This window comes from Nymphalis io, chromosome 3 (assembly GCF_905147045.1).
Source record: "Nymphalis io chromosome 3, ilAglIoxx1.1, whole genome shotgun sequence".
In the NCBI taxonomy this organism is placed as follows: Eukaryota; Metazoa; Arthropoda; class Insecta; order Lepidoptera; family Nymphalidae; genus Nymphalis; species Nymphalis io.
In genome coordinates this window covers 7094429-7116765 of record NC_065890.1, presented here as the reverse complement: position 1 = coordinate 7116765, position 22337 = coordinate 7094429, and the positions used below count along the sequence as shown (strand labels likewise).

The following is a 22337-nucleotide window of genomic DNA, read 5'->3' as shown; positions in this document are numbered from 1 at the left end:
TCCTTTATTTTTAAAATCATGTCGCGCTACTCTATCATATCCGATCTATTTGTTATTCAATAAATCGTTGACTACTGGTAATATGCCTTCTGTATGGAAGCGATCATATATAGTACCAATATTCAAATCAGGTAATAAGCACGACATAAAGAATTATAGACCTATTTCTAAATTATGCGTCATAGCGAAAACTTTTGAGAAAATTATCTATGATTCTATCTTTCCTTTATTACGTCCAGTTATTCTTGAACAACAACATGGATTTGTTAACTGTAGATCGACAGAGTCCAACCTCTGTGAGTTAGTGCACCGTGTTTCTTCATCTATGGATAAGGGCAACCAGGTAGATGTAGTTTATACCGACTTCTCCAAGGCTTTCGATAAAATTTCACATAACATATTACTTAAAAAATTGAAAGAAGTCGGTATACACGGCGATTTACTTCGGTGGATAAGTTCATACCTTCGAAACCGTAGCCAGGCTGTGACAATCAAAGGTTATTGCTCATCCTTCTTTCCTGTCTCTTCAGGTGTACCTCAGGGATCTCACCTTGGCCCCCTGCTTTTCAATTTATATATTAATGACGTCAATGGCATAATTAAAAACTCATGTATTCTGTTATACGCAGACGATATGAAAATTTGTAGAGAGATTGCGACTCCGTTGGATTGCTCACTTTTGCAAGAGGATCTAGACAGATTGTGTCTATATTGTAAACACAATTCTCTATATTTAAATATAAATAAATGTAGCGTCATTCCTTTTTCACGGAAACGCGATCTTACTATATATGATTATCGTCTAGACGGTGTTGAGATTAATAGAGTGACCGAGGTGAGAGACCTGGGTATACATCTGGACAATAAGTTGACCTTCGGTTTGCATATAAGTAAGACAGTGGCTAAAGCTTGTCGAATGCTTGGTTTTGTGTTTAGAACGTCGAAAGATTTCAAGAAAACTAGTACCTTAACTCTTCTATATAATTCCTTTGTACGACCTATCCTCGAATACGCTTCCACTTTGGAATCCGCATTACAAAACATACATACACCGATTGGACAGAGTCCAAAATAAATTTATAAGATTTGTGCGTTTTAAGGAATTTATACATAATAAAGAATGCTTAAATACGTTATCACTCGCGGACAGAAGAGCGATCAGAGATCAAATATTCTTATTTAAATTAATTAATAATTTAGTTGATTCCCCGTTTCTCTTAGGTTGTATTAGTTTCCGATGCTCTCGAATCACCACACGTAAGTGCTTACTTTTTAATCCGTCACTCACCCGAAGCAAGTATGCGCAAAATATATTTGTATACAGAGCCTGCACCGATTACAATAAACGATTTAGCGAAATTGATTTTTTTACAACAGAGAATGTTAATAAAATAAGAAAATTATTGAAAGAATACTTGTTTAATAAATAATTAATAAAATTAATATTTTTTTGTAAATTAATAATGTATATGTATATTGAATCAATTACTTGCCATAAATTGATGATTTATGATGTTACTTTAATTGTTGAAATCAAATTTAAATATTTTTAATGACATTGTTTATATTTATGTTCATTAATATTATTGTAATTTAACTTCTTGATTTTTTTTTTTTTAACTTTGTAATTAGTCGATTTGATTGTACTCGTAGATTGCATTGTATTTTTGTCTCTTTCTGTTGTCTTTTTTACACGCATACTCTAACATTTGTACTATTTTTAAGTGGAAACTTTATTGGTTTATGATTTAGTAATAATTCCTTAATTCTATGTAATAACACACTGTATGTTTCCCAAATATAAATAAAATAAAATACTTATGGAACGTTCAATGGATTTAGGTCTAGATGGCAAGGACTTACCAAACCAAAGAGCAGCTGTGAGAGTTGAGCATTCGGAGACCGGTCAAGTTGAAATTCGCCGTGGTGTCCGTCAGGGGTGTATATTGTCTTCCCTGCTTTTTAACATATGCTCGGAAGCTGTAAAATCTGAAGTTCTGGAGGGGTTAGAGGTAGGTGTCAAGATTAACGATCAAGTTGTGAATAACCTACGATACGCCGATGCTACCGTGCTCTTCAGAAAACGACCTACAGACATTGGTGAACATTGGTTGGTAACGAGTGCAGTGTGAAGACAGGTTTGAGCATGAATATTAGCAAGACCAAGTTTCTGGTGGTATCGGGGGATAAGGATCTAAAGCCGAAAATTCAGGTGGAAGGTAAATACCTAGAGCGGGTGCGTATGTACAAATACCTCGATGCTTGGGTAAATGAAGAAGTTTTTGAGATGTGGTGTTACCGCAGAATGCTCCGTATTGGCTGGACACCGAAAGTTCCGAACATGAGAGTACTCCCGCGCGTCGCCAGTAGCCGGAAGTTACTGCAAACCGTCAAGAAGAGAAAAGCCGAGTATTTGGGCCACGTCTTGAGACACGAGCGGTACTAACTGCTCCAAATTATAATGATGGGCAAAGTAGAGGGCAAACGACGCGCTGGAAGAAGAAAAAAGTCCTGGTTGCGCAACATCCGCGAATGGACAAAGATCGCCAGCGTGGAGAAACTATTTCGCTTGGCGCGAGATCGCGAAAATTCGATGAGCTGACGGCCAGCCTCCAGTAGTGTAGATGCACAAGAAGAAGAAGATTAGAATGTGTCATTTTAACAATAGGTATTAAAAATTACATCAACATTATAAAAAAATGAACTTTTTATTCATAATCCATAATCTAAAGACAGCACTTATAGAAAGAATTGGTGTATTTTATTCAATTACACAAAAATTTATAATGGTTTTACAACTCCTAATAGATACCAGAATATTAGTGTTTCGTGCGAGAGAGATAACGCTCTACAAAGCCGAAATTAGTTGATTATCTCTTTTAAGTGATCGATGTGCAATATTTATTGATGGGCACTATATGTATAGTATATGTTATATTGTTTTGACAACTGATAGAAAAGTTGCACATTATTGTTTAATTAGGTGATAAATATTTCAAAAAATATATTTCATAAGTCGCATATTCAATTGCTAGGTAATGCATGCATGTCAGTCACCTCCACGTGGTGCACCCTGGGCAACGGGGTCGACCAGCAATCCGATGTTTTTTCCGGATTGCTTGTCGATCGCGGGTGAGACTGACGCGACGGAAGTGTCGCGGGCCGCTCCTGGTACTTCTCTGTTGAGCAGACTGTGGACCAGCGAGCGGCTTCGTGGCAAGTAGGAGGACTCCGGGGTCCTTTTGGGCCGCGGGAGAGAGAGAGAGAAGGAGTTGGTCTCCGGAGTCCTTTCGGGCTACCGGAGACAGGAGGAGGAGTAGAAGAGGAGGGAGAGGCGGGTTTGTCCAGTTTCGATGTCGATGCTGGGGGGACAGACTTCGGTCACCGCCTTCTCAAACTCGTTTCCCCATCCAGGCGCCAGCCTGTGGTGGGACCGATGGCCTTGCCTTCACCGGCCGGGCCAAGAGTAGAAATCCTCAATAAAAAACAACCGGTTGGTCGCTCACCCAAAGGGACGGCCGCAGGCGGGGTCGCGGTGGTGAGCTAACGCGTTCCCGTAACCCCGCCACCATGCGGTGAGACGGAAACGAGGAGGTTTTAGTGGGTAGGACGGTGGCCTTCTGCCCCGTGAGTCCCACATACCCGTCCCGGTTGTGTTCGGGCGGAAGGCGAAATGCCTTTCCTCCTCGAAAAAAAAAGGTAATGTACTATATAACATGTAAAATTTTATACATAATTTATCTAACGGAAAAAAAAGAAAATCTTTTTTTCAAACTATTTTTATTCATAACATTTTTGGGAGTTTCTTTTTAGTCAAATAGCCAGTTCTTCTCACTATTTGTTTCCTTTCTTCATAGTGCTTTTTCATTTTCTTATCGTTTTCTGATGACTTCTTTTTATTTCTCATAGAGAACTTCATTTCTCTGTTACCAGCAGTGCCTGTCATCACAGTTGTACCTTCTCTCGCTAATCTCTCTCCTAAGCTCTTCTTGCTAACCTGCATAACACTTCTAATATTTGCTGTTTTAGGAGCTTTTGTAAATTCGTACACTTTTTCAACATTCTCGGATTCAACTTCTTCATCATCTTCATCTTGTTTTTTCCTCCTGATTATTTTGTGCTGTTTTTTCACTTCCTTTGTCCATGTTCGATCTTCATCAGAACTGTCACTGGATTCATATAATTCTTGATCAGAATCTTTTTCTTCAGTTTCTGCAATCTAAAGATAAATAATGATGGGAATTAGATTAATCATACTTTGCTGGAATCATTACAAACATAGCAATAAATGGATTTATTGGGGATAGACACATTAAAAGAGAAAACCATCGCATGCATAGATCCCTATGGTCTGACATAAGGCATGAGTAGAGAATACTGTATTAATTGTATATAGCATAAGCTTGTAAAAACTACACAAATAAATATAAATTAAATACATACCTCCATATCCTCTGCCTCCAATTTGGGTTTAGATTTGTTCTTGTCAAGTCTTGCAAGTACTGGATTCAGTAATCGATATTCATCAGCACCTTTATCAACTTCAAAATCAGGATTTTCAAACAAAGCCTATAAATGATAAATGGATTGTTAATATTATTATAAATCAAAATGGTCTTTATTCAAATAAGTTTTTATATTTATTCTTGAATTGTTACATTACAGTATTGAATTAAATGTTAAGCTACCACTGGTTTGGAATGTAGACTTTACCGAGAAGAACTGTCAACAAACTCCACAGTTACTTACAAATAATTCAATTGTTTTGAAAATAAAACTGACCTTAAATCTGTCATCTTTAAGTAAATTAACTGATTGTTTTTTCTTTCTTGTGTCACTGTCCAACAGCCGAGATGCCAGATCCCGATTGACTTTAGGCAAGTTATCCTCAACTGTGATTCTGGATGGTCTTTCCTGTTCAATCTTTTCTCTGATTTTACGTTTTTTATATTCTTCAAATGCGAATGGATCAGCGATTGATTTTGCTCTCTTATACAACCGGACATCCACAAAGTACCTTTTAAGAACATATATTGATTTTAAAAATATTTTCTTATACTTTTTTACATTTATATAAAATATTCTTACCCATGCATGTATGCTCGTAATAAATTAGTTCCAAGTAAATGATCAAGGCCTAGGGATTCCAATTCTTGTTTTGTAATAAATTTGTAATCATCATATACAGTTTGTGAAGCTGAACTCTCCATTTCTTCCGTTAAATTATCTAAAAAGGCACACCATCTAGGAGCCGGTCCTGTAAGTAATACACAAATATATAAAAAAAATATAGGTATTAACTATATTAAATTATATTCACAAGCAAAATATGTGACATATTTATTACAATTTCAAATAAATTAAATATTCTGTCAATCAATGCAACATCTTTACGCACACAAACTAAGCCGGTAAGTGACACCAATACAAGTACAAATTAAGATAAAATTTTAAAAACAAAAATAAATGACTGATTGTTAAAAAAAAAAACAAAATTTAAATACTGACCTAATGAAGGTATGTAGTAAATTTGCATTTTTTGGTCTTCAACAGCCATCATACTTAAACCGGTATTTGGAATTACACATAAATCATTAAAATCTACAGACGATTCAATATTTGTGTACTGTTTACCCTGAAATAAACAATATTTTATTTTACACTATTACTTATCTCCGTAACATTCTATTTGTTTGAACCATATAAGGTCTATCTATGATTCCATTTGAAGTTGCCAAAAACCAAATAAATGGTTAGGATATTCAGACATTATATGACATAAAATAAACACTAAGTTTACAAAAATATATAAATATGTATAAGAACAACTTACAGTGTTAATATCCCAAATTTTAACAACATTAGCATCCATTGAATACACATATTCCAACTGCTTATGAAAATCTATACATTTAATAGGTATTTCATTCATATGATCTTTAACTAATAGAGGTTTACTAGATCTAATATCATATAGTAACACATGGCCAGATGATGTGCCAACTCCCATCTGTAATGCTCCATTGAACTTTAGAGCACTTATTGAAGGCACACTAGTATTTCTGTAAGAACACAATCAATTGAATATTTTAAACAAAACAAATGTAAGTAAAGTTATTATGTTATATATATAAGTATTATAAAAAAATGTTACATATAATATTTTTTTTTTAAATTAGATATAAAATGTACTTAATTGAATATCGCTGAAATTTATTGTTTAAAAGATTTTTACCGATATTCTGCATCTGAACAATGTAGAGCACAATCCAAAATGCCTTGTCTTGATTTAGTGCGAGGATCCCAAGCCTCCACATGGCCACTTTCTGTACCAAATGTTAATAAACCATGTTCTTCATTCACAGCGCAACAATTAATCTCCGTTGCTTTTGTTACATATGGTGCCAAAAATTGTCCTAATTCTAAATTTAATCTATACACTTCCTGAAATATATGTGGATAAGTTTTTGCATTAGCTTGAAAACTTTTTATAATTTAAAATTATCATAATCATAAGCAAATACCTAAATAAATATCATAAATCATCAGTCAATCACTTCATCATTTTTAAAAATTAATTTTCAACTTACATTTGATGCTCCAACAACAATAAGATCACAGGATGGTCGATGATACTTCATATCTCTTCCAAAATGTGGAACTCTGAGTCGAAAATGCCGACCATGGCCTACATGAAACTCAACATAGCGGTCGCATTGTAAAAATACAATCTGAAATATTACATCATAAAAACAATTAACTCAAAATGCATGGATAATAAATTATTATTCTATTCTCAACATGTCTCAGTAAATGTTACTTACTTTTGTATAGTCATCACTTAATATTTCAAATGTAACAACTTCAGAATCCAAACATCTTTCAAATTTCAATGACAAGTTTTTTACATCAAAACATTTTATTCTCGGTTTATATATACCAGTGGCCATAATATACTGCCCATCTTTCGATACACGTAAACTTGTACTAACACCAGGCATATCAAACTCTTGGATGAGTTCTATTCTTCTCCTTAGGTCTACATTTTTCTTTAATAATGCTCTTTTCTTTCTTTCCGTTAACCACTAAAAAAGAATACGTTAGTGAAACTTCCAGACTGAGCAAATGCAAATATTATTATAACAAGAAAAAAAACTGACATAATGATCAAATATTTCGTTTAAAGTCCACTTTGCATTAGTAAATATTATATATGTCAAATTATTTCGGATTAACATACACGTCTTCAGTTTTATCATAAATAAATAAAAAATGATGAGGTAATGCATTCCCTTTCAATGAATTTTGATTGAATTTTTGAAAGATCATATTTTTTTTAACTATACTCATTCTAGCAAATGGTGTGTGGCAGCTGTATTTAATGGAGGTTTAGGGTAAATTAATCCATTTATAAATGATACAAAATACGAAACTTACATCTGGTAAGGACTTTCCAGCACTGAGATTGTAAATTTTGACATTATCTATTTCAGACACTTGCATTTTTCGTTATTTAAGTGTGTAACACATAAGAATGAAAGACGAGTTAATAGACATGTGATGTAAAATATATTAAAAAATTACAATAGTAATTATTGTAGTAACTCGTATACACTATATGACAATCATAATAAATCCCATGCCATGCGGTACTCGGTAAATATGACAAATGACAATTGACATATAACTTGTCATGTGAATTTATTATTTGGCAACACAATACTTTGAATAGTGATGATCATTAGACGTGAAATTGGCAGAATATTTTGCGTTCAACTAGCGTAGATAAATGCATGAAAAAGAAGAAAAGAATAACTGATAGAGAAGTGGACCATTGTTTTAGCGTTAATTAACGTAAGCGTCAAAATTAAACGTCCCTTCTTATGAACATTATTCTAATCTTCGAAACAGAAAGACAGTTGACACCACTAATTCTGTCATATGTCTGGTCAGGTTTATTCTGCTCATTGATAGTCTGACAGTTGACAGTTTACTTCACAGTAACATTGACCTATAATATACACCTACAATATACCTATTGATTTATCGGATTTTGGGTAATACACGATGCTGGTAATGTTGGTATACACGAGGAATAACTAAAATTGGTTGAAGTTTACGAGGTTTATTTTGTTGTTACAATAAATTAAACCAGTAAAAGAAGTCTAACTCAAATTATTACCAAACATTTTATAAAATACACATATTAACTATGGCTTCAAAGAAAAAACCACAGTTACCTAAATCTGTTTTGGATATGAAATTTATGAAGAAAACCAAAGATAGAATAGAAAAAGAGTTAGAAAATACTCAAGATATTGAAGATTTATATTCCAACGTTATAACGAGTGAAATGCGACATGCCTCCGGCAATTACATATCAGAGTCTAGTTTTATTTATTGTGAAGATTTAATAGAAGGAAGACTTTCATTTAAAGGTATGAATCCGGAAATAGAGAGGTTGATGGCATTAGAATATAAGAAAGATGACGACATGGGTGAAATGAAAAAGGATATTTCAGATGACATTTTATCTAAAAAGATGGAAAGTTTTCACAAACGCAAATGGTGTTCAAGTCCAAGTGAATGTACCATTAAAAAGAAAAAGATTAATTAATTTTATGTACATAAATTTACTTTATAAGAAATTAATATCCAAATACCATTGTGTATCAAAAATTGCTATTATAGGTTTATTATGTATCAAATGTAGATTGTTGTTTTATTAATTTAACTACTGTCCCACACATTTGCATGATAAGAGCCTCGAAATGTAATAATAAGTTAAAATAAATATAATGATTACTACAAAATAAAGTAAAAAAAATATATGTTGTGTAGGTATTTTTTGTTATTGATGCTCTCAATAGAGAAAAATTGTTTAGATCCATTAAATTTTCAGTGTTTATTATATAATTTAATGAATACCTTAATATTTTTTTTTATAATAGGTAGGCGGACAAATATATGGGCCACCTGATGGTTATGGTCACCAACGCCGATAGACATTGGCATTGTAAGAAATGTTAACCATTGCATACAAAGCTAATGCGCCACCAATCTTAGGAACTAAGATGTTATGTCCCTTGTGCCTTTAATTACATTGGCTTACTCACCCTTCAAACCGGAACACAACAATACCCATTATGGCTGTTTTGTGGTAGAATATCAGATGAGTGGGTGGTGCCTACTCGGACAAGCTTGCACAAAGCATTACCACCAGTAGATTAAAGTAAACCACCAGTAAATTCCATACTACCAATTAAAAAAACATTATATTAATATAAAATAAACATTGTTTACTGTTGAAGACTTAGAATAAAATTCTAAATGTTTTTTAATATTATAAGTTCAACTGTATCAAAGTGATGAACATGCATAAGACATGTTTGTCTTTGTTTTGTATCAAATTAAAATAAATAATAAATCTTTTATTATTATTTGTCTTCATTGGTATTTTGTAACAGCCTGTGAATGTCCCACTGCTGGGCTAAGGCCTCCTCTCCCTTTTTGAGAAGAAGGTTTGGAGCTTATTATTATTTCATTGGTATTAATACCAATGTATGTTCTTTGAATTTTTAAATTGCAAAAATATTGCCTATCAAATTATTAAATTCTCTTTTTACAATTTATATATATAATAAGAAGTGACAGAATATTTCATTACAAAGCATTTAGTTAAATATGGTATGCCACTTTAATTGTGAAACATTGATAATATGTAATACTTTTAACATACTGGTGGTAGAGCTTTGTGCAAGCTCGTCTGGGTAGGTACCACCCACTCATCAGATATTCTACCGCAAAACAGCAGTACTTATTATTGTTGTGTTCCGGTTTGAAGGGTGAGTGAGCCAGTGTAATTACAGACACAAGGGACATAAAATCTTAGTTCCCAAGGTTGGTGGCGCATTGGCTACGTAAGCGATGGTTGACATTTCTTACAATGTCAATGTCTAAGGGCGTTTGGTGACCACTTACCATCAGGTGGCCCATATACTCGCCCGTCTTCCTATTTTATAAAAAAAAAAAAAAAACATACAAATTTTGTATCTCTCTCTAGGTTTATGAATATATATAATAAAATATAATTATAATATTTAATATTTTTTAATTGAATTCTTAAAATTACACTTTAAAATTGTTAATGTCAGTCTAGTAAATTGAATATACACCAATAAATAACATTTTAATTTTGATATAAATAATGATGAGATTATGTTAATTTTTTATTAATCAAGAAAAACCATTGTTGATAATAAATTGTACATTTTAACAGTGATATTCTGTTCAAAATTTTAAAACATCAAGTGTTTGTGCTGTGCATATTTATTAATGATTTAAATATATGTATGGCATTTTTGTTACTTCAAGGGCAATATTATGAATATTAACAAATTTAGTTCTTATGTTTAAAGTCTTACAAGGTATAATTTAAGTACACTTCGAAATTCAGATTTTTTGTATAAAACTGTCTGATGTACCGGCTGTTAAAAATACAATGTCCGCCATGGGACATTTGAACTATTTCGTCAGTCGAGTCCTTGTTGCATTAATGTATGTAGGTCACGGAAAGCAGCTCCGAGACGGCCTTGTAGTGTCTGTCTCTTCAGAAGGAACGCACGTATGTCAAGCAAGAGCTGATGTATTTGTACGCATTTCGTGTAACGTTCTTCTCTTGGTATATCTACTCCAAGTGTTCGGACCGGCGCACTGACATTAGCACGAACAACTGACGAAAAATTTCGCACAATCAGCCGTAAAGCGTTGCAACCGCACTGCATATATCTAAAATTTATTTATAATAAGCAGTAGTTTCATAAATTACATATTTTATAATATAAAAAAAGCTACCTTGTATTCTATCTCGAAAAAATGTTCCTATTTTTTTTTAAAAAAGCTAAACATTTATTATTATCGCCCAGGTATTAGTAATTTGGTACCAGAGTTATATGTTAAAAGCGTAAAATTTTTAAACTTACGACTCATATTTGCTTTGTAGCAATTCAAATATTTTAGGCAGCATTAGAAGACAAATGTCCAAATTCCATAATGATCTGAAATAAAAGCAAATGTTGGTATTTTCTTGAAACTTTAAAAAAAACACTAAGTGATAAAACTATGAAAAACAACATTGTGTGGAAAGCATTTTTTGGATAAAATACTGTTACATTACATATATACTTAACCAACCAAGCCATGACATATGGTAGGCTCCTTATATGCAAGAAAATGTATTTGACAAGCAGTAAGAAACTTGTGGTAAACCTAAAATTTCATATATATTTTTTGCAAATACTTCCTTAATTTAAAAACTTAATTTCAATTTATTAGCTTGGCTTTGTCAATGAAGGAAAGAACAGGTACTTACGGTTTATGGGCCATGACATTTAAAATATCCAATATCACAGAAGCATCTTCTAAGGCTATCACAGATTCTAAAGCAGATTTCAAGCTTTTGTTTATTCTTACTGAATGGAATATCTGTAAATAAAATTGTACTAAATATAGTGTCTACACCAGCGATACTCAATCTTTTCTTTATAGGGGCCACAAACACGTGTTGGTCATGGCGTCGCGGCCTGCAAACATAATATATTAGGTATTTAGGTAATTAAACATATGAACGGATTTATCGCGTATATTTTAAAATAAAGTAACATCAAGTGGGGCAAAAACAAAAGCCCGGCGGGCTGCATGAAGATTGATTTGTAAAAAAGATGGTCGGCCGTAGAATATTGGAGAATCTCAAAAAAATTGGCTGAAAATAGTTGTCATATGTAATTGAATTATTGTAATGAAATGTGTTGTGTACCTGCAGGGCTCGCTGCCTGGCAGCGAGCACGGCCATCATGGAGTCGTGTCCGCGCATCATGACACCCAGCACCTCCTGCTCGCTGGGCTCGGCGCCCGCTCCCCGCGCACCCCTCCGCCCTGCGCCCGCTGTTAGTCCGCGCTGCGCAATTTTTAAATGTTTGATTGACTATATGCTCTGTTAATTTAAAGCGATTTTTGAGCAGTTTCAACCGCCTGGATGGAGTGTGATTACAAGAGACCAATACATGGAAGTTACATACGGGTAGAAACTCGTCAAGGTCGAGGCCGACAGGCCTGTCGATGGAGTAGGGCACGAACTCTGGCTCGGCTTCCGCAGCGCGCGGCGCCGCCACACTCTCGCGCGGGCCGCTCTCGGTCCTGGTTCTGTGACAATCGTATCATATATAATTTGTATAAGAAAAAACTTTATCATTTTTGATATTTTGTCACTTCTTTATCTTTTTCACCAAAGACTATTCTCTTGACGATTAAAAATATGTTGAAAATGTTATTTAGCTACAAATTATTTTTTTCAATAACCACCCAGAATTTTTCAGTAGATAGTGTTACAGTTATTAATTCATATAAAAAAAATGATAATCACCTGTTCTGACTCGGTGGTCTCGTGAAAGATAACGATCTGGGCCCTAGAGAGGGTGGACCTAATGACATCTCGCTATTACTTTGACGAAGATTATTGGAAGCTGAAAATTTATAAAAGTATAGTTTTTAAGAAAACTAACATAATTAAAATATATATCTATATAAGAAAATTATTGTATATTACCACTTACATAAATCTGTGGTAGATTTTGTCTCTTTATATGAATTATGTCGGTTTAAGGAAGTAGTTGTTAGAGCATTTGCAGTAAATTCATTCATTGCAGTTGTTTGCCTAGAAGTAAATACGCTTTCGTCTTTGTTGTTGTCCATTATCCCTGCACAAAATTTTATTATGTAACAGGCACTTCTCCACTGCTAGTTGGACTTATAAGTGGAAGAATTTTATCTAACACATGGTAGTATGCAACAGATGCAGAATTGGAACAAGCATAAATTTATCCCTGAAATATACTAATTGATTGACTATATAGTTGAATTTTGTATGTATTCATGGTATACCACCTGACACAGGGGATAACGAATACAGTTTAAAAGACCCTTGGGCCCGATTTTGATAAAATTAATCACTATCATATATGTTTAATGTTCATGGAAATATTTAATATTGTTGTTTGAGGTTGGTCAAAAAACAAATTAGCCAGATAAATGTGAGCTAAATTACTGGAAAAAATCTGGGTCTTCTTTTCTATCTGCGCGTAGTGGTCCTTGGCGGTGGGGATACGCGAGGCGAGGTCGGCGCGGCGCTCCAGTGACAGCTCGCGCAGCGACGTGCTCACCGCGCTCGCAGCCATGGACTTCGCCGGGACCTCCTCTGCGCGCATTCGAGTATCTTATATTTATTGTAATCAAATTGTCCAGTTTGAGCAGCATTTTAATTTACAAACTGAATGAAAATTTAACAAATTGTTGTCTCTGGTATTCCTTATAGATAAAAATTTCCAGAAATTTAAAAATACCTGTCATTGAAAAATCTTCGGACGATAAGCTAGTCGCCGGCGGTGGTGTTCTATTCACTGTAAATAAAATTATATTGTTTGTAAGTTTTCAATAAAACTGTTTTCTAATGACATGGGGCTAAGTCTGGCTTCTTTCTACTCACAAGCTCTGGTCGGTCGGAAAATTTCAGTGTAGTCATTTAAATTAGGTATTACAGCACCTGATTCTTCATCTGCTTCTGTTCCTGAGGTGGATTCCTCTGCTGTCTTCTCATCTAATAATGTTGGTCTGTGCAGCACTAAAAATTAAAGAATTAATTTTTTTATTTTTTTTTTTATAGAATAGGAAGGCGGACGAGCATATGGGCCACCTGATGGTAAATGGTCACCAACGCTCTTAGACATTGGCATTGTAAGAAATGTCAACCATAGATTACATATCCAATGCGCCACCAACCTTGGGAACTAAGATTTTATGTCCCTTGTGCCTGTAATTACACTGGCTCACTTACCCTTCAAACCGGAACACAACAATATCAAGTATTGCTGTTTTGCGGTAGAATATCTGATGAGTGGGTGGTACCTACCCAGACGAGCTTGCACAAAGCCCTACCACCAGTAGTAGTAGTAGTAAATGTAGTCAAATAAGATTAGATTAGTCCAAATTTTGTCCTTTTTTGAACCATATGAGGTGGAATCTTTTAAACATTCTTATAGCAATTTACATTATCAACGGATGTTAAGTTTACCTTCCTTGGGAGGTTTCTCTTTAGAGAAACTCTTCCGCACAGAATGACCCTTTTGGAACGGCGAGAGATCTCTTACGAGTGTGGGCGCGATGGGTGGGGGCCCACCAAAAGGATGCACTTTATTGAGATCAACAACAGATAATACTACATATGTTGAATGAAATGAGCCTGCAATCTGAAACAAATATAGTGAAAAACATTATTGTTATTGCCCTAATAAATTTGAAATAATTTCAAATTAATAACAGTTTTTATAATAAACATATATGTAAGCATTAAAGCACTTCATTTTGTAATGAATTTAAAAATTATGATAAATGCACAAATCAATATATAATGTACTATTCTTGAAATTTAATATTTTATAAGATCAAATTTAAACAAAATTAGTAGTAGTTAAATATTCCTCAATTAAAGTAAATGTATTGATAAAAATCCCTTACAAGTTGAGTCTGAGCTACAGTGATATCATGTATGTGTCCCCAATGGCCATTAACAGTATCAAGAACTCTTGCTGGTTCCCAGCCTATAACGTGTAGTCCATCATTTCCACAACCCAGTAAAGTTGCACCGTCATCGCTGAATGTCATATGCCTGAAATTGAATAAAGTTTTTTATTATGAATAGAATATTAAAATATATGATTTACATTTTGTCACACTAACTTTTAAGTGTAAATTTATTTATGAAAGAATAGATGATTTAAATGTTTAAAACTAATATATTAATTGTAGTCCCATCTAAAAGATATATTGGATGACAAAAATATCACCTAATCGATGTGTTTTCCTTCTCGAATTTTGACACTAATTGGAATTTCTCCATATCCCAGAAGTTAACAGTTCTGTCAGCACCACAACTCGCAAGGAGGAATTCATGTGGATGGAACTTTACACAGGTGACAGGTGATGTGTGTTCTACAAATTCTTGCAAAACTTTGCCAACTCTCACATCCCACACTTTTACTAAACCTGCAAAAATCCATCAATGGAGAAGTAATTCTTATCATAGTTAATACCATCTTTTTCTTATGTATTTAAAGAATTTGAATAAAAATAATTTTCAAATCATTATAATATTAATTTTTTCTATTTAAAATTAAAATAAATATTTTATTACATAAATTCATTCAATTCCAACTTACCATCTTCACATGCGGATGCTATCCATTGCCCATCTGGACTAAATTGGAGGCTGTTGACTGCAAGCCGATGACTTGAATATGTGACAATACAACCACGCTTCCTTGTATCCCATAATTTAATGTTACTGTCACATGAGCCTGTTGTTAAATAATCACCATAAGGATGAAAGTCCATACACTTGATGGCTCCTTTATGTCCTGTAAATGTTCTCAGAAGTTTAGCTGCCTCTAAATCCCATATTTTCAAAGCACCAGTTTGTGAACCTGCACAAACTAAGTCTTCTGAATGTCCAAAACATACGCATTCTACTGGTGTTGTATGTCCACTCAAGCTCTGCAAATATCAATAAAATATACTCAACCCACATGTACTCATAAAGTTATATTTATAACACTATGTTCTTATTTCTCACCATTAAGCAACCTTGTCTTCCTATTGCCCATAAATTTACTTTTTTGTCGTCACCTCCAGTAGCCAGAACTTGGTTGGATTTGTGTCCCATTGCAAGGCAGTTGACATTTGCCTTGTGAGCGACAAACTCTTCTGTAATTTATTTGGTTTATAGTAAGTAATAATAAGTTTTTTATACATTTCACTTTGAAAATACGTACGTAGTTTCCATGATCTCCGTATGGTATCCATTTTAATTAAAACATTCCTTTTATGGCATATGTAACCTTATTATGATTTAAACTCACTATATCTAAAATTGAAAAGCTTAATCAACATCACAGATTTATATTTTAATAATATCCATATTCACACAATCATCATATCACACGTATAACAATTTTGATAAATTTAAGTTTAAATCAAATTTTGTTTTCACGTATTGTTATTTATTAATGGTAAATTAGTGATGGATATTGGATAGTGGAAACTAAGATTATTGAGAGACGAGAGTGGGTAGTGTAGTGCTACAAATAGACTAGGTATGTACTTGCGAATTATACACAGAGAAAAGATTTCCGTAACCTCTGATATTGATATAAAAACCGATAAAATCTTTAATAATTATTTGTCATTAGTATTGTTGATTGTTATTTTTTAAAAAGATCATAAATAAAACGATAACTGAGTAAATATATATATCAATTATTTATTTATTTTTAAATCGATGTGGATAGCCTTACAATGTTAACAAAATATGTCAACGTCATTGTCAAGAATTTATAAAACTTCCTGCGTTGTAATGGATATTAGACAGCTGATTTTTGTTATGATAATATAAGCATTCATTAAAATGAACTCAATATATAGATTGTTAGCCTATCCTACAAAAAGTTTATATTTACCAAAACGTTTACTTAAATATGTACAAGGTCAAGAGCCAGAACCAAAAGTCCGTGAATATTTTTATTTTATTGATCATCAAGGCATGGTAAGTCACCTTTGAATGAATCTATTTTTAGTAATAAAAATAACTATGTATAATAAAATTATTTATTACAATGCGCAAATAAATTTTATTACATATATTTTCTAACTCAACATTGTAATTTATACATTTTTTTTTTCAGAATCAATAATAATTTTTTTTTATATGTTAAGTAAAAATAAATTTGTTTTTTTTTCAGTTATTTTTAGATGATTCAAGAATGAAAAACTTTACATCTTGCTTTAAAGAAAAGAAGTTTTTAGAATTCTTTTTTAAACGTGTCCGATTAAATAAAACTGGAAAATATCAAGATGAATTTCCTTTCATATCTTTATGTGGAAGAGAGAGAAATTACATAAGATGTGATGATCTACCAATTGTATATACACATATTATAACTAAAGGAAACCCAGAAATAGATTTCTTGACCTTTGGCTATGCTGGTGAATCATTAATGTCTCAATTTCAACCTGAAAAAGTTTATATGTTACCTGAAACTGGTAGAGTCTATCATCCTGCTGAGGATAAATATGGAGGAATAGGACTTGTTAGATCTAAACTTTCTATCGAAATAAGTAAGAATTTCACATTTAATAATGGTGAAACTGCACCCCCAACACATTTTAATTGGAAGGACAGAAAATATCAATTAGATCAATCATGGTTTCCAGAAACAGTTCATAAACATAATATTAAAATAAAATCGGTTCCTGATTAGGTCTTAATTTTATATGTAACTTGCTACCCCTCCTGTTTTCGCACGGGATGAATAAGGGTTTGTTTAAAATGTTTTTGCGGTGCACATAACTAAAGCTCCCAGTCCGCATGTCTTTTTCCGACATCTACAACAATTCTCGTTATACAACATTCACCTAAACCTTCCTCACTCCATCCATTGGTGCAAACCATATGAAAACCATACGAAAAGGTAGTTTTTTGTTTATTGCAGACAGACATGGCAGAAGCACTTTGTTTTATATATAGTGATGTATATATTTGTAATAAATATTTGTTTATATTTAAAATTAAAACAAGGGTTTTGTAAATAATGTATTAGTCTTCTTTCTGTTAAAAAAAAGACATTAAATATACTTAAAGAATGTGCAAAAACTTAGTTTACATGATGTGTTCTGTTAAAATAATTAAAATAGAAATATATGAAAATATTAAGATTTTTATTTATGTACAGATGAAACTTTTGTGATGTATGTTATATCACAAAAATATATAAATAATATCAGGTGTTAACCACAATCATATTTGTATTTTTATTTACCTAATTTATCAACAGAGTTGATACTCATATAAAGATATGATTGCAGTTTAAACTTGAGTTTATATTAATGGCTATTATAATTCAAATTGGGATAATTTGAATTAAAATAGTGATTTAATCACATGTAATTAATTGTTAACAATAATAATCACAATAAGATTGAATAAGTTTTTTTTTTTTAAATTAAGAAAAGGAATCAATTATATTAATGTAACTAAATGCTTTACTTACAAATGTTGTTTAGCATTTAAAAGAAGACATTTTTAAACAACATTTATATGTAAAGCTGTGTATGTATAGCTAGTAGTCACTCATCATTGTTTCTTATTGACATGTTGAATATTAATGTCAAATCTACACAACATGAATTAATTGAAATATTTGTTATATAATGTTTATCACAGGTTTGTTATATGGCTGTGCTTTTTTGTGATATTTTTAAAAATATAATTATATATTTAATTGCTATGTAGTATCGTCTTTTGAAAAAGATTGATAAGATCCAGATTGTACCCATGAAATGCCATGTGAACTTTCATTTCCACCAGGAACCTTTAACATCATGTTTTTAGCTGAGTCATGTATATTTGGGTCATATGGTTTGAATGTTATGTAATGCTTATCTTCAGTGGGAGGTTCATCATATATATGCTCATTACTAGAGGCTATACTTTCTTTTACCTTATCAATAAATAATTTTCTGTTTGTTTTATAACTGTAAGAAAGATAATAAAATTTTTATATAAATGTATTTATGTATGTCACATTATAACAAATGTTTATGACAATTATATAATTACACAGATTTCATTGAAACTTACAGTGTAGAAGCATCATTATTGGCTGGTACTTTCATATTCAAATTGTGAAATATCCAGTGCAAGTATTTTAGGATTTGCCAAATGTGATTTTGTTTCCTATCCCACTGTGGGAAAACTTCACTCAGACTAAGAATACCAGTTGCAGAGTCTATTGCTGGATGAAACATTTGTGATGTAAAAGTTATAGTCTAAAAAGCATAAATATTTGATTAATATTATTTTGAAATAGAACACAATTCTTAAGATTTATCTAAGTTATATAGGCAAACTTACAGGAACTGTGTCATCTGGGAATTTTTCAGGTAAAGTTAAAGTAAATCTAAACACTCCTCCTCCATATGTACCCGATCTAATAAATATTACACCATACCATACTGAAAATTATTTATTTTAAAATATATATTATTTTTTGCAAAAAAACTAATAATAAAACATAAAAAGCTGACATGGTCTACTGGTTAGAACTCATGAATCTTAACCGATGATCGTAGGTTTAATCCTAGGCAAGCACCACTGAATTTTCATGTGCTTAATTTGTGTTTATAATTCATCTTGTGCTTGATGGTAAAAGAAAACATCGCGAAGAAACCTTCATGTGTCTAATTTTAAATAATTGGAGCAATGTGGTGGAATAAGCTCCAAACCTTCTCAAAAAAGGAGAGGAGGCCTTAGACCAGCTGTGGGACATTCACAGGCTATTACTTTACTAATATTTTTATAACACTATAAAAATAATAGGTATTAGTAATAAAATAATGTATAGAGGAATACCAATAAATACTTACAAAATGAGTTTTCATGGGATGGAATGACATAAATTCCAGGTAAATTTTCAGTTTGCAGCATACGACTGAAATGTTATAATAGTAGTTAAAACTAATATTCGAAATAATATATTTTAATTATATTATTGTAAAACGCAAATAATACAATTTATATATAATTACTTACTATTCTGCCATGATGATGTACTCTTGATGAAAAATAGAATATCCTCCTTCCTTCATGTTTTTTGCGTTTATATATGTATCTTCATTCATAGATAGTGTTATAGAAACTACAGTTTATTTAAAACATAAGTTTATAATTTGGACACTTCCCGTATTGTTTTTTATTTAGGAATTATTGATAATTGATACCTAGGTACCTACTGTATAATAGTAATAATAGCGTTTTCTGACAGATCATTTTGACAAGTGACAATCATAGCTGCCATCATTGCCTATGTATATATTGCATTGAAATCTAATAAATTAGGCCCTTTTTATTAACTAAAAAAATGAGTGATAAATTTTTTATCCAAATAGACATGCAACTTAATTAATAATTGTTGTTGTATAAACATTTATTTAAAATTACGCGAACACCGAATACCTTTAAATAATAACGATAATTGTAAATTACTGTAAGAGATAATTACAGTAATTTGGAATTATCGTTATTATTTGATTTGATTTAAATGAGATGGATGTATTTTTGATTAAACACCACAATCTAAATTTTTTTATTATCACCATCGAGAAAACTCATTTTGAAATATAATAAGATTATTTAATTGTTTGGAAAAACCATCTTCAATTTTTTAAGGTTCACAAGGGCAATGACTATTACTACAAAGACTATATTGGTAGGTAGGTACATACAGTACTGCAATTAATACATTAATATTATTTGAGGGTTTAAAATCGTCACAATGATTTCGTTTTGTTCGGATATTACAAATACAATTGAATTTTTAATTTTTGCATTTGTAATTTAACATTAATATGTAACCTAATTCACTGGTAATTACGGATACCAATTTAATTGGCTCTCACTGATTGATGAATGTCATACTAGTCGTTTGGCGTTCGTCAAGATATAAGTCACATGCTAAGCCAATTAAGAAAAAAGTGTGATAATAAGTAATCCAGTGTCCAGTATGTAGAAAAGATCGGATGATATGCGGAAGTGCCTGACTGTAAATTAAAAAAAAGCTTGATATAATATGACTGCAAATATACTAAAAATTGGCAAAATATGTTTTCTATATGCATATTACAAATCGAATTAAATGATAAAAAAAGGAAATTTTACTTTTTTATAATTAAAATCAGCATCAAAATGTTCATTCGATTATAGATATCAACCTTACAGATATAGATTATCTTTATTCAATAAAATTTAGTAGAATGTAAGTCAGGGTTCACAAACGTACGTAATTATCGTACAACTTACAAGTACGATAATTTCATAACTACGTACGATGCACGATGGTACACTAGTATCGTACTATAATTTCCATTATAATGCAAAATTTCATAATTACAGTAATGAATAACAATTACAATTGTTTTTACTGTCATTGCAGCCGCTCATATCCTTTTATTGGTTGCTACTGTCTGTCAATCACCGATCTTGGTTTGATGTGGACTGTTGGCAGTTACTATCTCTTTGAATTTGATCATATTTGGCTATTCTATCTTCTGAGGTAGCTGAAACACGCTGTAAACACAATATTTGAACTTGGGAGTTATGTTACCATTTGTAGTTGCCGAAAGTTTTTCCACCAGGTTTATAAATCTATCAATTTGACACAAAGGTCTGGATTTGGTTTAAATTATAAAATATTTTCGAACTTTTCTTTAAATTAACATATAAACGACTTGCAATGCGGAGTTACTCCGCATACCTATGTGAGAGAATAGAGCGCGAATCACAGATATAATTAATTATCCAATGAATTTATATTCAATAAAGGAAATAAAACACATTCATTTTTTGAAATAAATAAATAGGGAGAATTTAGATCTATAAGATTTAGTTAAATTCAATGCTAGTTTCAAACAAAATCATCGTCAGAATATGAGTTGATTATTGATATCTATTATTATAAATGTGAATTTAGTAATTAAAAAAATATATAACGAATTCACTTTCTACACAGTGTGATGAGTCTCGCTATAATACATGTTTCACTCCACGTGTGTGACTGTAAATTTGCAGTAATGATAATTGTGATAAATAAATATAGGTAATAGGTACCTTTAATTTAATTTACTTTTTTAATACATTAATAAATTATATATTAAATACTTTATGTGACTGTTTAACTGTATGAGCGACACTATGGTGTTGTATACTTATATATAATCTGTTATAACAAGGTATGTGATGATATTAAAACTTACTTAAGTAAAACAATCAAATTTTATGTTTATTTATAGAGCATATGATTGGAATTTCTTCCTTGCATCATGAAAAATATTAGTAATACTTCTAGTGGTGTACTGTTTAGTAATATGTTTCTAATTAATACTGCTCAGTGAAATGTGTATTCACGTATTGAAGGTATTATAAAGAGTAGCGGAGGGCTAACTGTGCCGCACGGCTAGAGCACCTGATGATCTCGGGATAAGCCGACGGACGCCCTTTATTAGGCGGGATTATCTTGCACGTGGCTAGTAATTAATAGTGAAGTTTATACTTTTTGCCCTATATTTTTAAATTTCAAGTATCCTTTATTCTGAGGTAGAGCATATATATATTTTCTAATTATAATATATTTGTCAACATTAAGTATCACGAAATGATATTCGTAAGTAGGTACGCT

General features: G+C 32.0%; 5 protein-coding genes across 9 annotated transcripts; 2 read left to right on the top strand and 3 right to left on the bottom strand.

The window, feature by feature from the left end:
- Window positions 1-3769: 3769 nt before the first annotated feature.
- On the bottom strand, window positions 3770-7646 carry LOC126780881 (nucleolar protein 10). Its single transcript, XM_050505555.1, has 10 exons — window positions 7438-7646; window positions 6825-7085; window positions 6591-6731; window positions 6236-6444; window positions 5834-6062; window positions 5509-5635; window positions 5089-5257; window positions 4783-5017; window positions 4444-4569; window positions 3770-4219 (listed from the first exon to the last, which is right to left on the bottom strand). Exons 1-10 carry the CDS (start codon window positions 7501-7503, stop codon window positions 3785-3787), a joined length of 1998 nt encoding a protein of 665 aa, XP_050361512.1. The 5' UTR covers window positions 7504-7646; the 3' UTR covers window positions 3770-3784.
- A 348-nt stretch (window positions 7647-7994) lies between these two features.
- LOC126780900 (M-phase phosphoprotein 6) lies at window positions 7995-8712 on the top strand. Its single transcript, XM_050505588.1, has one exon. It carries the CDS (start codon window positions 8213-8215, stop codon window positions 8615-8617), a length of 405 nt encoding a protein of 134 aa, XP_050361545.1. The 5' UTR covers window positions 7995-8212; the 3' UTR covers window positions 8618-8712.
- A 1431-nt stretch (window positions 8713-10143) lies between these two features.
- Window positions 10144-16197, bottom strand: LOC126780878 (katanin p80 WD40 repeat-containing subunit B1). 5 transcript variants are annotated; one of them, XM_050505549.1, is made up of 16 exons: window positions 15882-16195; window positions 15683-15813; window positions 15270-15603; window positions 14898-15096; window positions 14569-14719; window positions 14126-14300; window positions 13598-13675; window positions 13398-13454; window positions 13103-13270; window positions 12612-12755; window positions 12422-12521; window positions 12078-12201; window positions 11816-11956; window positions 11372-11484; window positions 10983-11057; window positions 10144-10788 (listed from the first exon to the last, which is right to left on the bottom strand). In XM_050505549.1, exons 1-16 carry the CDS (start codon window positions 15910-15912, stop codon window positions 10533-10535), a joined length of 2277 nt encoding a protein of 758 aa, XP_050361506.1. In that variant the 5' UTR covers window positions 15913-16195; the 3' UTR covers window positions 10144-10532. The 5 variants fall into 5 exon arrangements, with proteins under 5 accessions (XP_050361506.1, XP_050361504.1, XP_050361507.1 ...); XM_050505547.1 differs by having other exon boundaries at window positions 13541-13675; window positions 15882-16194; XM_050505550.1 differs by having other exon boundaries at window positions 13103-13252; window positions 15882-16194.
- A 230-nt stretch (window positions 16198-16427) lies between these two features.
- Window positions 16428-17567, top strand: LOC126780897 (UPF0598 protein CG30010). Its single transcript, XM_050505585.1, has 2 exons — window positions 16428-16651; window positions 16848-17567. Exons 1-2 carry the CDS (start codon window positions 16514-16516, stop codon window positions 17364-17366), a joined length of 657 nt encoding a protein of 218 aa, XP_050361542.1. The 5' UTR covers window positions 16428-16513; the 3' UTR covers window positions 17367-17567.
- On the bottom strand, window positions 17494-19866 carry LOC126780894 (protein crossbronx homolog). The gene is made up of 5 exons (XM_050505581.1): window positions 19697-19866; window positions 19531-19595; window positions 19019-19119; window positions 18746-18933; window positions 17494-18639 (listed from the first exon to the last, which is right to left on the bottom strand). Exons 1-5 carry the CDS (start codon window positions 19783-19785, stop codon window positions 18390-18392), a joined length of 693 nt encoding a protein of 230 aa, XP_050361538.1. The 5' UTR covers window positions 19786-19866; the 3' UTR covers window positions 17494-18389.
- Window positions 19867-22337: the final 2471 nt, after the last annotated feature.